The sequence below is a fragment of the Schistocerca piceifrons genome, chromosome 2 (genome assembly GCF_021461385.2).
Source record: "Schistocerca piceifrons isolate TAMUIC-IGC-003096 chromosome 2, iqSchPice1.1, whole genome shotgun sequence".
Classification (NCBI taxonomy): Eukaryota; Metazoa; Arthropoda; class Insecta; order Orthoptera; family Acrididae; genus Schistocerca; species Schistocerca piceifrons.
Genome location: NC_060139.1, coordinates 403,196,393 through 403,209,254, shown reverse-complemented (window position 1 = coordinate 403,209,254; position 12,862 = coordinate 403,196,393). Strand labels below are relative to the sequence as shown.

The window sequence follows — 12,862 nt, the reverse complement described above, 5'->3', positions numbered from 1 at the left end:
CCACCATACTTGCTCTGGACACTGCAAGAGGGCTGTACAAGCAACGATCACACGCACGGCACAGCGGACACACCAGGAACCGCGGTGTTGGCCGTCGAATGGCGCTAGCTGCGCAGCATTTGTGCACCGCCGCCGTCAGTGTCAGCCAGTTTGCCGTGGCATACGGAGCTCCATCGCAGTCTTTAACACTGGTAGCATGCCGCGACAGCGTGGACGTGAACCGTATGTGCAGTTGACGGACTTTGAGCGAGGGCGTATAGTGGGCATGCGGGAGGCCGGGTGGACGTACCGCCGAATTGCTCAACACGTGGGGCGTGAGGTCTCCACAGTACATCGATGTTGTCACCAGTGTTCGGCGGAAGGTGCACGTGCCCATCGACCTGGGACCGGACCGCAGCGACGCACGGATGCACGCCAAGACCGTAGGATCCTACGCAGTGCCGTAGGGGACCGCACCGCCACTTCCCAGCAAATTAGGGACACTGTTGCTCCTGGGGTATCGGCGAGGACCATTCGCAACCGTCTCCATGAAGCTGGGCTACGGTCCCGCACACCGTTAGGCCGTCTTCCGCTCACGCCCCAACATCGTGCAGCCCGCCTCCAGTGGTGTCGCGACAGGCGTGAATGGAGGGACGAATGGAGACGTGTCATCTTCAGCGATGAGAGTCGCTTCTGCCTTGGTGCCAATGATGGTCGTATGCGTGTCTGGCGCCGTGCAGGTGAGCGCCACAATCAGGACTGCATACGACCGAGGCACACAGGGCCAACACCCGGCATCATGGTGTGGGGAGCGATCTCCTACACTGGCCGTACACCACTGGTGATCGTCGAGGGGACACTGAATAGTGCACGGTACATCCAAACCGTCATCGAACCCATCGTTCTACCATTCCTAGACCGGCAAGGGAACTTGCTGTTCCAACAGGACAATGCACGTCCGCATGTATCCCGTGCCACCCAACGTGCTCTAGAAGGTGTAAGTCAACTACCCTGGCCAGCAAGATCTCCGGATCTGTCCCCCATTGAGCATGTTTGGGACTGGATGAAGCGTCGTCTCACGCGGTCTGCACGTCCAGCACGAACGCTGGTCCAACTGAGGCGCCAGGTGGAAATGGCATGGCAAGCCGTTCCACAGGACTACATCCAGCATCTCTACGATCGTCTCCATGGGAGAATAGCAGCCTGCATTGCTGCGAAAGGTGGATATACACTGTACTAGTGCCGACATTGTGCATGCTCTGTTGCCTGTGTCTATGTGCCTGTGGTTCTGTCAGTGTGATCATGTGATGTATCTGGCCCCAGGAATGTGTCAATAAAGTTTCCCCTTCCTGGGACAATGAATTCACGGTGTTCTTATTTCAATTTCCAGAAGTGTATTTAGAAAGTTGGGGAAACTTCAGGGCCACCTGTGGCAATGACGGTAACAAAGGAAATGGCAGACTGGACTGAGGTAGCAAATTTAATTATAGCACTAAGCCTTAAATTACATAACCAGAGAAAAGAACAGAAAGCAGATTCAGCTTCTTTAAGACAAGAACTAAACGCTAAATTAGATAACTGGAGACAAGGATAGAGAGCAGGTTAAGATTCTTTAAGAAAAGAATTATATGCTAGATTAGATGACCAAAGTGCTAAGTTGGATTACTAGAAGGATAATACAGCCATCCTGAAGCACAGGGTGAAGCTCGAAATTCTAAGTTTGATGTATTAAATGATAAAGTGGAAAATTTACAATCAGATTTAAAGAATGAATTAAGTAATTCTTTAACTGTCCAAATGAATCAAATTTTTACAGATTCTAGTCAAAAGCAGGATGATCAATTTCAGAAGTTGACCCAGAAATTAGAATTTGATATTGAAGACAAGTGTAACGATAAAGAACCCGATCTTAATGAAAAATTAGAATCTTGTGAAAATGTATGTAATGTTAAATATAATGCCGTAAGACAGGAAATTAATATCTTGAAAGAGAGCACAGATCGAACTAAGGAAGTAATGTCGATTATTCAATCGAAAATCCAGGTGTTCGCACACGGTCGGTTATTCAATCGCAAATGCCAGAGGTTAATACACAAGTTGTTAGTAGACACATTGTCAGGCTGCTTGTAAATAATGAAGGACGGAATGTCAGGGAAAAAACAGTCAACTCTGACATTATATAAGTAGCCTGGCGGAACCTTTTGAACTAATTATAGATCGAGAAGTTATCGAGAGTATAATATCCGAAAACGTTGTGACTGTTGCTTTTTCCAAATCTAATGATACTGACACGGTTAAGGACGAAGAATTCAAACTTGTCTGTTAGGTAATAGAATAACTTTACCTAACATTGTGTTACATAGTGAAGTGGTGATTGTTTTGTTGTGGGGAGACTTTCACACAAAATTTAACGAGAAGTACTGGTCTCCGCTTTTTCAAGTGAAGTTAATATCACATCCATGGTATCCAGGCGGGGTCATGTATTCCCCAGAGATGTTAATATTCTGTGTTAAAGAGCGGAGTGACAACCATCAGTTCCTGGGTTGTTTTTGGTGTTACTTCCACACTAGTTTTCCTACAGCAAATTCCCTTCAAATCTTCACAACTATTCTGTAATCTATTCATAACCTCTTATACTATAATATCATGTTAATATTTAAGTAACCAAATATGACTATAAGATAGTGACTAATTTGTGAGATGCAAAATAAATAGGAGGGTTTTGTATCACTTTTGGAAAGCATGGGCAGTGTAGGTACAAACATAACTAACACCACACACACACACACACACACACACACACACACTCTTCAGACAACCCTCGCAAACAAGTGTAAATGATTCATCACCATTTACCGTTCCATACGAGTTGCTAAGATCTTTCTTCAGAGACTTCAAAGGTGAAGGTGAGAATGTCTGTTCTGTAGGAGACATTTAACATTGTACCTCCTCCGGCTTCTCACTCAAGTACTAGCGAAGTAGGGATCTTGGCGAAGGGGGGTGGGAAGCGTTTCCTGTCTTTGGGGCTATCTTCTTTCACTTCTTCGATCTTAGCAACCGTTTCTTTTTTTTTCCTTTCTTACTTCTCATCTGAGTACCGACCTATGTTTCCCTCTTTCCATATGCATACACTTCTATCGCTGAATTCCTTCTCGTTCTCCGTGGTTTCCTATAACCTTCAACTTATTTCGAATAAGTACGCTGAACACAAAATTACACTTAGACACAAACATAAAAATTATGGGTTAGAAACCTAAAGTGATGTCAGAACCGCCAAGAGATGTAGGGGAATAAAGACCTATTTACATCTGTGTAGATGCACATATTGTGTGGCTGATATATGATGGTCCTGCATCGCCCCCTTTTTTTTCCTTTTGTCACTTCTTATATACTTATTCATAGGTATAAGAACAGAGACAGTTCTATATTGCACAAAAAAGTGTGAGAAATGAAGAGCTAATGAGCATAAGTCAGGAAGGAACTAATGGTGGTGATAATGTAGGAATACCAGTCGAATATTTGTTCTGATGATTTGTAGGTTAGTGGGACAAGTCTAGAATAAGGAAAGGTATGATATAGTGAATTCTATATAAATATGAGGTCTACTGAAAGGGTAGAAGTTGAAAAGTAGTGGAGGACTCTAGGGGATCAAATAAGGTACCAAGAAGTAAGACAGAAGTGTGAAGTGGAATTGACTTTTGCCAGGTAATATTTAGTGGCAGTATACATAAAGATGTATACTAGAGCAGTGAACTATGAAGCCTACTCAGGAAGGAGAAGGAGGGCGCACCCAGCATTTATTGGATGAAAAGGGCAGATAGGCAGACCCAAGAGGGGCTGACCTATACTGTGCGGGCAGAGGCACCAAGAAGGTGATTGACCTGTACCATAGTAGATTAGGAAGTTTAAAGGGGCGTACCTACCAAAACGGAAGGAGGAAGAGCTTTCATAGTATCAACCTGTATGTAAGGTATAGGTACTGTGCCTAGAAGGAAAAGGGCAGTATCGTGACAACAATCACACATTTTGTAGAGATTATTCTGGTAAATTTAAATTCTATATTCCAGTAGCTTTGTCAAGTTTTATATTTATAAGTGTCGGAAAGAACTACGAGAAATGGTAATTAATGAAGTTAATACGTACTAAAGAAAAAACAGTACAGAGAAGAAGAGTAAAGAACGACATAATTAAGGGTCTATGACACCTGGAGTCTGTGACTGGAGGTTACGAATATTGTCCGCACAATCCTTATATATAAGTGTATGAAAGTCCTAACTTCAATATTGAGTGCAATGCTCAGATAGTTACCATAAAAAAAGGGAAAATCTACGTGTTAAGTACATAAGGACTAAAAGAGATGTATTGTATATTGATTGAAATATAAATTAGTGTTGTGATAGATATTAATGTACATGATGAATATGTGTAAAATATTGCATGTTCGAGCTAAGGGGAGGGATATGTAGTGCTTCGAGAATTTCGAGGTAAATAACTTGGCTCTCCACCATCTCGAGCACCCGATATTTTAATGACAAAGGTGAGAGAGCCTTTTTACTGCACCACATGTCTGTGTGTGCAGGAAAGACAGCTGTCACGAGGAGCCAGGAGCAGGGTCAGACGAGCGGCCCCAACAAGTGGTTACAAGCAGCGCCCTACAAGTTATATCAAAAAGTCAACGAGTATTTGGATAATGTTCCATGGTGTGTGGTGTCATGAGGATTGTTACAGACAGATGAAGCTTGTGTTACATAGAGACTTTTACTTTATGTCTTGGCTCTGCATGAGGCAGAACATATTTAACTGTATGAATGTTTAGTAGATTCTGACATTTACCTTGGAACCAGTTGGCTTGCTGGAAATTGTACAGAATAATTGTTACTTTGGAATGAGAGTCGAAAAGCTGCACGCACAATGTTTAAGTCAACTGGAAGAGATGTGTGAGTCGTGCAACCCAACACCGCACTGTCTCTTGTCATCCAAGAAAGCATTAGAATTCAACAATGCAAGAGAAGGAAAGTTGCTACTCACCATATTACGGAGATGCTGAGTGGCGATAGGCACAATAAAAAGATTAACACCATCATAGCTTTCGGCCATTAAGGCCTTTGTCAGTAGTACACACACACACACACACACACACACACACACACACACACACACACACAAGCACAAGCACAAGCAGAAGCACAAGCACAAGCACAAGCACAAGCACAACTTGCACGCACGTCTGCAGTCTCAGAGAGCTGAAACTACACTGCGAGTAGCAACACCAGCGCATGATGGGAGTGGCGACTGGGTGGGGGTAAGGAGGAGGCTGGAGCAGGCAGAGGGAGGGATAGTATGGTGTGAGTGGCGGACAGTCAAGTGTTGCAGTTTAGACGGAGGGCAGGAGAGAAGATGCGGAGGGGGGACGGGGTAAATAGCGGAAAGGAGAGAAATAAAAGACTGGGTGTGGCAGTGAAATGACAGCTGTGTAGTGCTGGAATGGGAACAGGGAGTGGGCTGGATGGCTGAGGACAGTGACTAACGAAGGATGAGGCCAGGAGGGTTACGAGAACGTAGGATGTATTGCAGGTAAAGTTCCCACCTGCGCAATTCAGAAAAACTGGTGTTGGTGGGAAGCATCCATATGGCACAGGCTGTGAAGCAGTCATTGAAGCAGTCATTGAGATGAGGGGTATCATGCTTGGCAGCGTGTTCAGCTACAGGGTGGTCCTCTTGTTTTTTGGTCACAGTTTGTCAGTGGCCATTCATGCTTACAGACAGCTTGTTGGATGTCATGCCTACATAGAATGCAGCACAGGGGTTGCAGCTTAGCTTGTAAATCACATGACCGGTTTCCCAGGTAGCCCAGCCTTTGATGGGATAGTTGATGTTAGTGACTGGACTGGAGTAGGTGGTGGTAGGAGAATGTATGGGACAGGTCTTGCATCTACGTCTATTGCAGGGGTATGAGCCATGAGGTAAGGGATTGGGAGCAGGGGTTGTGTAAGGATGGACGAGTATATTGCGTAGGTTCGGTGGATGGCGGAAAACCACGGTAGGAGGGGTGGGAGGGATAGTGGGTAGGACATTTCTCATTTCAGGGCATGACGAGAGGTCGTGGAGAATGTAATTCAGTTGCTCCAGTCCCGGATGGTACTGAGTTACGAGGGGAATGCTCCTCTGTGGCCGGACTGTGTGACTTTAGGAGATGGTGGGAGACTGGAAAGATAAGGCACGGGAGATTTGTTTTTGTACAAGGATGGGAGGATAATTACGGTCAGTGAAGGCTTCAGTGAAACCTCAGTATATTTAGAGAGGGACTGCTCGTCACTGCAGATGCGACGACCATAGGTGGCTAGGCTGTAAGGAAGGGACTTCTTGGTATGAAACGGGTGGCAGCTGTTGAAATGGAGGTATTGCTGGTGGTTAGAAGGTTTGATATGGACGGAGGTACTGATGCATCCATCTCTGAGGTGGAGATCAACATCTAGGAAGGTGGCTTGTTGGGTTGAGTAGGACCAGGTGAAGCAAATGGGGAAGAAGTAGTTGAGGTTCTGGAGGAATGTGAATAAGGTGTCCTCACCTCCAATCCAGATAGCAAAGATGTCATCAATGAATATGTACCAGGTGAGGGGTTTAGGATTCTGGGTTTTTAGGAAAGATTCCTCTAGATGGCCCATGAATAGGTTACCATAGGATGGCGCCATGCGGGTGCCCATAGCCATACTGCGGATTTGTTTGTAGGTAATGTATTCAAAGGAGAAGTAATTGTGAGTGAGAATATAGTTGGTCATGGAGACTAGGAAGGAGGTTGTTGGCTTGGAATCCATAGGGCATCTGGAAAGGTAGTGTTCGATAGCAGTAAGGCTATGGGCATTAGGAATGTTAGTGTACAGGGAGGTGGCATCAATAGTGACGAGCAGGGCACCGTGTGGTAAAGGGAAAGGAACTGTGGAGAGTTGGTTGAGGAAATGGTTGGCATCTTTTATGTAGGAGGATAGGTTCCTGGTAATAGGTTGAAGGTGTTGGTCTAAGAGCAGAGATTCTCTCCGTGGGGGCACAGTAACCGGCCACAATGGAACATTAGAATTTATAGACAAGCTTTTGATGAAAGTGCCGTGTCTGATATGATTATTTCTTAATTATTTAATACTTTTTTTCTACTAGCCAACTAACAAATAAACAGTGAAATGAAGGCACACACTGACAACAAAACAAACCTCTACTTGCTCTACTCCAAACTGTTTAAAGACACAATTTATTTTAATCATCTTTCCGGAATGAATCTTTAACTCTGCTGCTGAGGAAGTGGTGTTATGAAATTTCCTGCAAGATTAAAGCTGTGATCCAGACAGAGAATTAAACCCAGAACCTCACCTTTTGCGGCAGTACTCCTACTGACTGAGCAATCAAGGCGTGATTCATGATCTGCCCTTACAGGCTCATTTCTGCCAGTACCTCTCTTCTAGTTTCCAAAATTTTCAGAAGTTCTCCTGCATATCTTACAAGACTAGCATATCTGGAAGAATGGATAATATGGAGAAATGGCTAAGCCACAGCCTAGGGGATTGTTTCCGGAATTAACATTTCCCTCTGTAGTAGAGTATGCACTGTTATGAAAATTCCTGGTCGATTAACTGTGAGCTGAACTGGGGCTTGAAACCAGAACCTTGCCTTTTGTGGCAATGCTCTTCCCAAGTGAGTTATTCAGGCACTCTCAACACATATTCACGGCCTTACTTCCATACTTTGTCCTAAATATGCAAAAGATGCTTTTTACCTACATCATGTTCCTGTACTCATCCATTGTTAACTCTATGTTCTCATCCCTTCCCTCCACAACCTTCAAATCACCATCTAGTAAGAATTTAATAGTCAATTTTCTAAATACTTACATACCTCTGCTTTTTCTGAGAATCTCCCAAAGTACTGCGTGTAATACCATGGTTCTTCTGCACTTTTTTTGCTTAAGTAGCCAAATGATCGCTCTCTTAATCGTTTCAATCTGTCATTCTCCTGACGTGCAAATTTCACTGTAACTTGTTCTGCTTCTTCTTCTTCATCTTCATTTTCTCCTAGTACAACAACCATAGAAAAATCAACAGAGTAATGAGGAGTTCTTGTACAAGCAGCTATACAATTTTTATTGTGTATATTACATACCATCTCCTTTTTCCTTCGATTCGTCTTTTGCTCGTTTATCAGACTTATCAAGGTAGCCAAATGAAGGTCTCAGGTGTACAATTCCTTGAAGTGGAGTTGCATGCAACTCCTTGTCATTCACAACTGCAATTGCATACTGAGAGCATCCTACTACAGCTCTTGTTGATTGCAATACTTGCTTGTCCATCATTGTACTGTTTGGAACAAGAAAAAAATAAAATGTGCTTAAGGAATGCAATCTCTTCAGAAAGTTTTGCAAGAACTTAAACTAATGAAGTTCAGGAATAGTATCTTAATGACAGCCCCAATTTATAACAATAGTCTTCTCTACAGACCTCTCACCTATTGGTGCGATCAATTTATAACAATACAGTCTTCTCTACAGACCTCTCACCTGTTGGTAAGCTACATTTCCTCACAAAAATATTCCCACTGATTAAATAAAATAAATGTCTTTAATTATTTTATTTCTTCAACTTCTATCAATTTTCCATACATGCTTGAAAAAGTAACACTTCTTGTGATTGAACAGTACTTCTAATAACTTATTTTATAGATAGTACCACAATCGTCGAACGAAAATAAAAACTGTGTTAGGAAAATTAAAACCGTGTTAAGTATCACAACGATTTATTTCCATTTTATTGCTAAAATATCTGCCATAAGCCTATGCCAGTAAGGTAAAAATAGGGTTATGTGATATTAAATCTGAAAATGGTTTGGACTTTGGTCACAAGAACGTGCCTGGCTCTAAGTGGCACCTGCTATGTATCAAAATCGGTCTATGTGCCACGCAGCATGTGACTGGTTTTGCTGTTGGTTGGATGTGCTCTACATGTTTTTCCAAATTAATTATTTAAATAACAAAGTTTTCAAGAACACACTACTTTTTAGTTAAGGCCTACAATTCAAAAATTAAGTACTTTTTTTTTGTTTTACGAATAAAATTTATAAAATAACTATTTTCTCCTTCCTTTACCAAAATATTATCCACAACCTGATGTTTGCTTATTCTGCACATGTAAATTTTACCTCTTATTAAGTGATACTATAGGGCTCTTAGCCCAGCCTTAAGGGCACAGGAGTCAGCGCATACGTCTCTTTATTGAATGTTCTACTAGGTGTACAACTTTGCTTCCGCCATTTTTTCCCCAACATTTGAGGCTTTTATTAAACAAATTGGTTACACATGTATCAGTCAAAGTATTTTCCATCATTGGCCACTACTTTCTCCTACCTTTCGGCAGTGTCGAATCCCGCATCGAAAAAATAATTCATCTTTTGAAGCAATCCACAAATCGATCCAATTTGTGACTTCTTCACGAGATCGGAAGTGTTGGTCAGTCAGGCCATGCGCCACTGACCTAAACAGGTGATAGTCAGAGGAAGCAATGTCTGGAGAATACGGTGGGTGGGGTAGGACTTTCCAGTTTAACATTTCCAAGTACATTTTGACCTCTTTTGCAACGTCGGGTCGAATGTTGTGCTGCAAAATCACTTTATCATGCCTCTCGCTGTACTGCGGCTGTTTGTCTTCTACTAAATTCCACATCTTGTTCACATCTACAGGGGTTTTTCTTAACTTGGGACAACTAAATATTTCAAAAAATGCCTATCATAAAAAATATATGTCCCAGATGAAAAGTTAATATTTTCAAGGAGGACATCTGTGCTAAAACTGCCCACCACTTAACCTGTCCACACTCCTCCCACGCGAGAGGGGGTCAACTTTTTATTTTCGAATGGGAACCCCTAATCTTTACTGCAGATATGGATTCTAAAAAAAAAAACACCTAAGGTTTACAAAAAATATTTTATTTTCCATTCTTGGTAGATGGCAATGTAATCAACAAAATTAAATTTTTCCATTTTTTTCGGAATTAAGAACTATAGTGACTCACATCTGAAATCCGGGCATGCAGTTTTAAGGTGTGCCACAGAAGTCGGCACATGCTAGAACCATCAGAGGCCAGCACACAATGATGCATGTGCAGCCTCTCCTCTGTGCACTCTACTGGCCGACCAACAGCTTACAGAGTCGGGCTTGGTCAGCCTTGCCCCCAATTACATGTTGATATTCTGACTAGGAGTATCAGACTACTAGTGTATCCATTCCGTGGCAAGTGTCTTCTTGTACAAGTTATTTTCTAGATATAATAAACTGTTGTGTCCTTTAGACTGTGTGTTCAGGTGGTTACAGAGTACCCTGGTGATGAGTAGGATCATGTTTTCAGTGTTTTTCATTGCGTGGTTGCTTTATGCATTTGTTGTGACATGAAGTCTCAGCTTCAAACACTTGTGCAAAAACAGGACAATCTCATCATGGTCATGCAAAAGGCTTTGTGGTTTTGTTGTCTAAACCTACATCTCCGGCTCTCTTTCCTCCTCAGCTTCAGCCATCTGATGAGGCAGCAGGAGCTTGGGAAGCATATGAACACCATCTACGGCAACATTTCCATGCCTTCAATGTTATGGAGGTGGAGGTGTGTCATGCACTGTTTTTGTCCATGCTGTAGCAGCTGGTTGCATTGCAGGGACCTTCCTGCAACAACAGAACAATCTCATCATGGTCATGCAACAGGCTTTGCTGTGTTGCTCTCTAAACCGTCATATCTGGCTATCTTTCCTCCTCACCTCCAGCAGCCTGACAGTTTATGTTTGTTGCTGTCCTTGTATTATCAGCACTGCACACGCGTCATGGCAGATAGGGTTGAATTCTGCAAATGCAAGAAGCAGCCCCATCAGTCTCATCATATCTAGGCTGCGACCCTCCACGGCACTAGTTGCAAGTGCCATTTTATCATTGCCAAGTAAAAAGAACCATACGTACATGTCATGGTTCATGACTATCATCATCTGCCCTGCCTCAATGCCCCCACTGTGGAAGTCCAGCAATGGGCCCTCCAATTAGAGAACCCTCCCTCGAAGAGATTTTATCAATTGCCCAATTATATGAGAAACTGGAAGCCTGGTGCAATGTCGTGGCACTACAGGGTGGCCAGCTGCATCCAGGGATGACGACGACAGAGCGGTCCAAGATGGCTGACCCAGTGGCTTCCACACAGTGCGAATACAGCGTCCCAGCTACAGCTTCGTGTTGCCATCCTGTGCATCTTGTTGCTCCCAGCATGATAGATCATAGCATTCCCAGTGTTTAGCTATCTGTCATAAGTGTCAAAAAAAGGCAACATTGCCGTAGTCTTCCACTCAACTGCACAGAACGCAGCATCAGAGAACGCTGATATGACTATCCAGGAAGTGTCATCGTCAGGACCTGTACCAGACCAGGATTCTAACAAGGTTGTAACTGAGGTTTTAGTTCTGTCACAACAACTGCACCTGTGCCTGCAACTAGTGCAGCAGTTTCATCAATTCTGAGCGGTAGGTCTACACTGCAATCTGCAGAAGTCCAAATTTTTCCAATCATGTCTTGAGTATCTGGGCCACACCATCTCACAGCAGTGGTAACCCATGAAGAATCTTGTCACTGACTGACCTGGGACATCCCTTGCTGTTGCCAAAACTACAGACTTTTCTGGTGAAACTGCGTATTAGCACCGGTTCACTCCAGGGTATCCACCATTGCACAACCTCTCTACCTCCTTCTCCACAAGAGAGGTTCCTTTGTCTGATCTCGGTCACACGGCCAGGCCTTCACCACACTAAAGAAATGCCTCAGATTGGCACCATATCTAGCTACTTTTGAGCCTGACAAAACACCTTCAGTCTATTATCCATAACCTACCCTCCTATACAAAAGGAACCAACCATTTCCTCCACCGACTCTCCACAGTTCCTGTTCCTTTACTACACAGAGTCCTGCTGATGACACCTCCCACTACACTAACATCCCCAAAGCCCATGGCCTTGCTGTTACTGCACACCAACTTTTCCCAATGCCCAACTGACTCTAAACCTACAAAGCCGTTACTGGTCACCACGACCAACTATATCCTCACCCACATACAAACATATAAAAAAACATATCTGTAGTACAGCAACAGGCACCCACATGGCACCTCTGATTGCCAGCTTATTCATGGGCAATTTAAAGGAATCCATCCTAACCATCGAGAATCCTAAATCACTTACCTGGTTCAGATTCATTGATGACATTTCGTGATTTGGACTCAGGGTGAGGACAACCTACCCACATTCCTTCAGAACCTCAACACTTTCTCCCTCATTCACTTCATATGTTCCTCCTCAAATCAACAAGCTATTTTCCTTGATGTGGACCTCCACCTAAAAGATGGCTACATTAGTACCTCTGTCAACATGAAACCTACCGACAACTACCTCCACTTTGGCAGCTGCCACCCATTCCATACTAAGAAGTCCCTTCCATACAGCCTAAGGCCGGTATTACACTATCAAATTTCTTTGTCCAATATCTTTGTCAAAGATATTTGATGGTGTAATAGGGACTTTGTCAAATGTCATCCAAATTTGATCAAATCTAGGGCCTCACTGTAGATTTGATCAAAGAAATCGCTTGTCTTCTGTTCACTGCAATGTGACACGTTACCACATGGAGCACTAGCATCGCTGCAGCGTTCTGTCGTCTGTAGTGTTTTTATAAACATTGCCGGTAAATACAATTAGTGTGTGCCGACAACTACAAAATTTATAGAGATGTATGAAGCTGATGAGGCGCTTTACAATGTGAGGCACCCTGAATACAATAATAGATTAAGAAGATTGGCGACCCGACCCGACCCGACCCGACCCGACC

General features: G+C 43.4%; 1 protein-coding gene across 1 annotated transcript in view; it reads right to left on the bottom strand.

The window, feature by feature from the left end:
* Nucleotides 1-12,862, bottom strand: part of LOC124777280 (DNA-directed RNA polymerase III subunit RPC5) — a 108,336-nt gene that overhangs the window by 61,178 nt on the left and 34,296 nt on the right. Inside the window, exons 4-5 of the mRNA XM_047252623.1 lie at nucleotides 8,128-8,321; nucleotides 7,864-8,039 (exon numbers count right to left, since the gene is read on the bottom strand). Coding sequence (XP_047108579.1) covers nucleotides 7,864-8,039; nucleotides 8,128-8,321 — 370 coding nt within the window. The remainder of the gene's footprint in view (nucleotides 1-7,863; nucleotides 8,040-8,127; nucleotides 8,322-12,862) is intronic.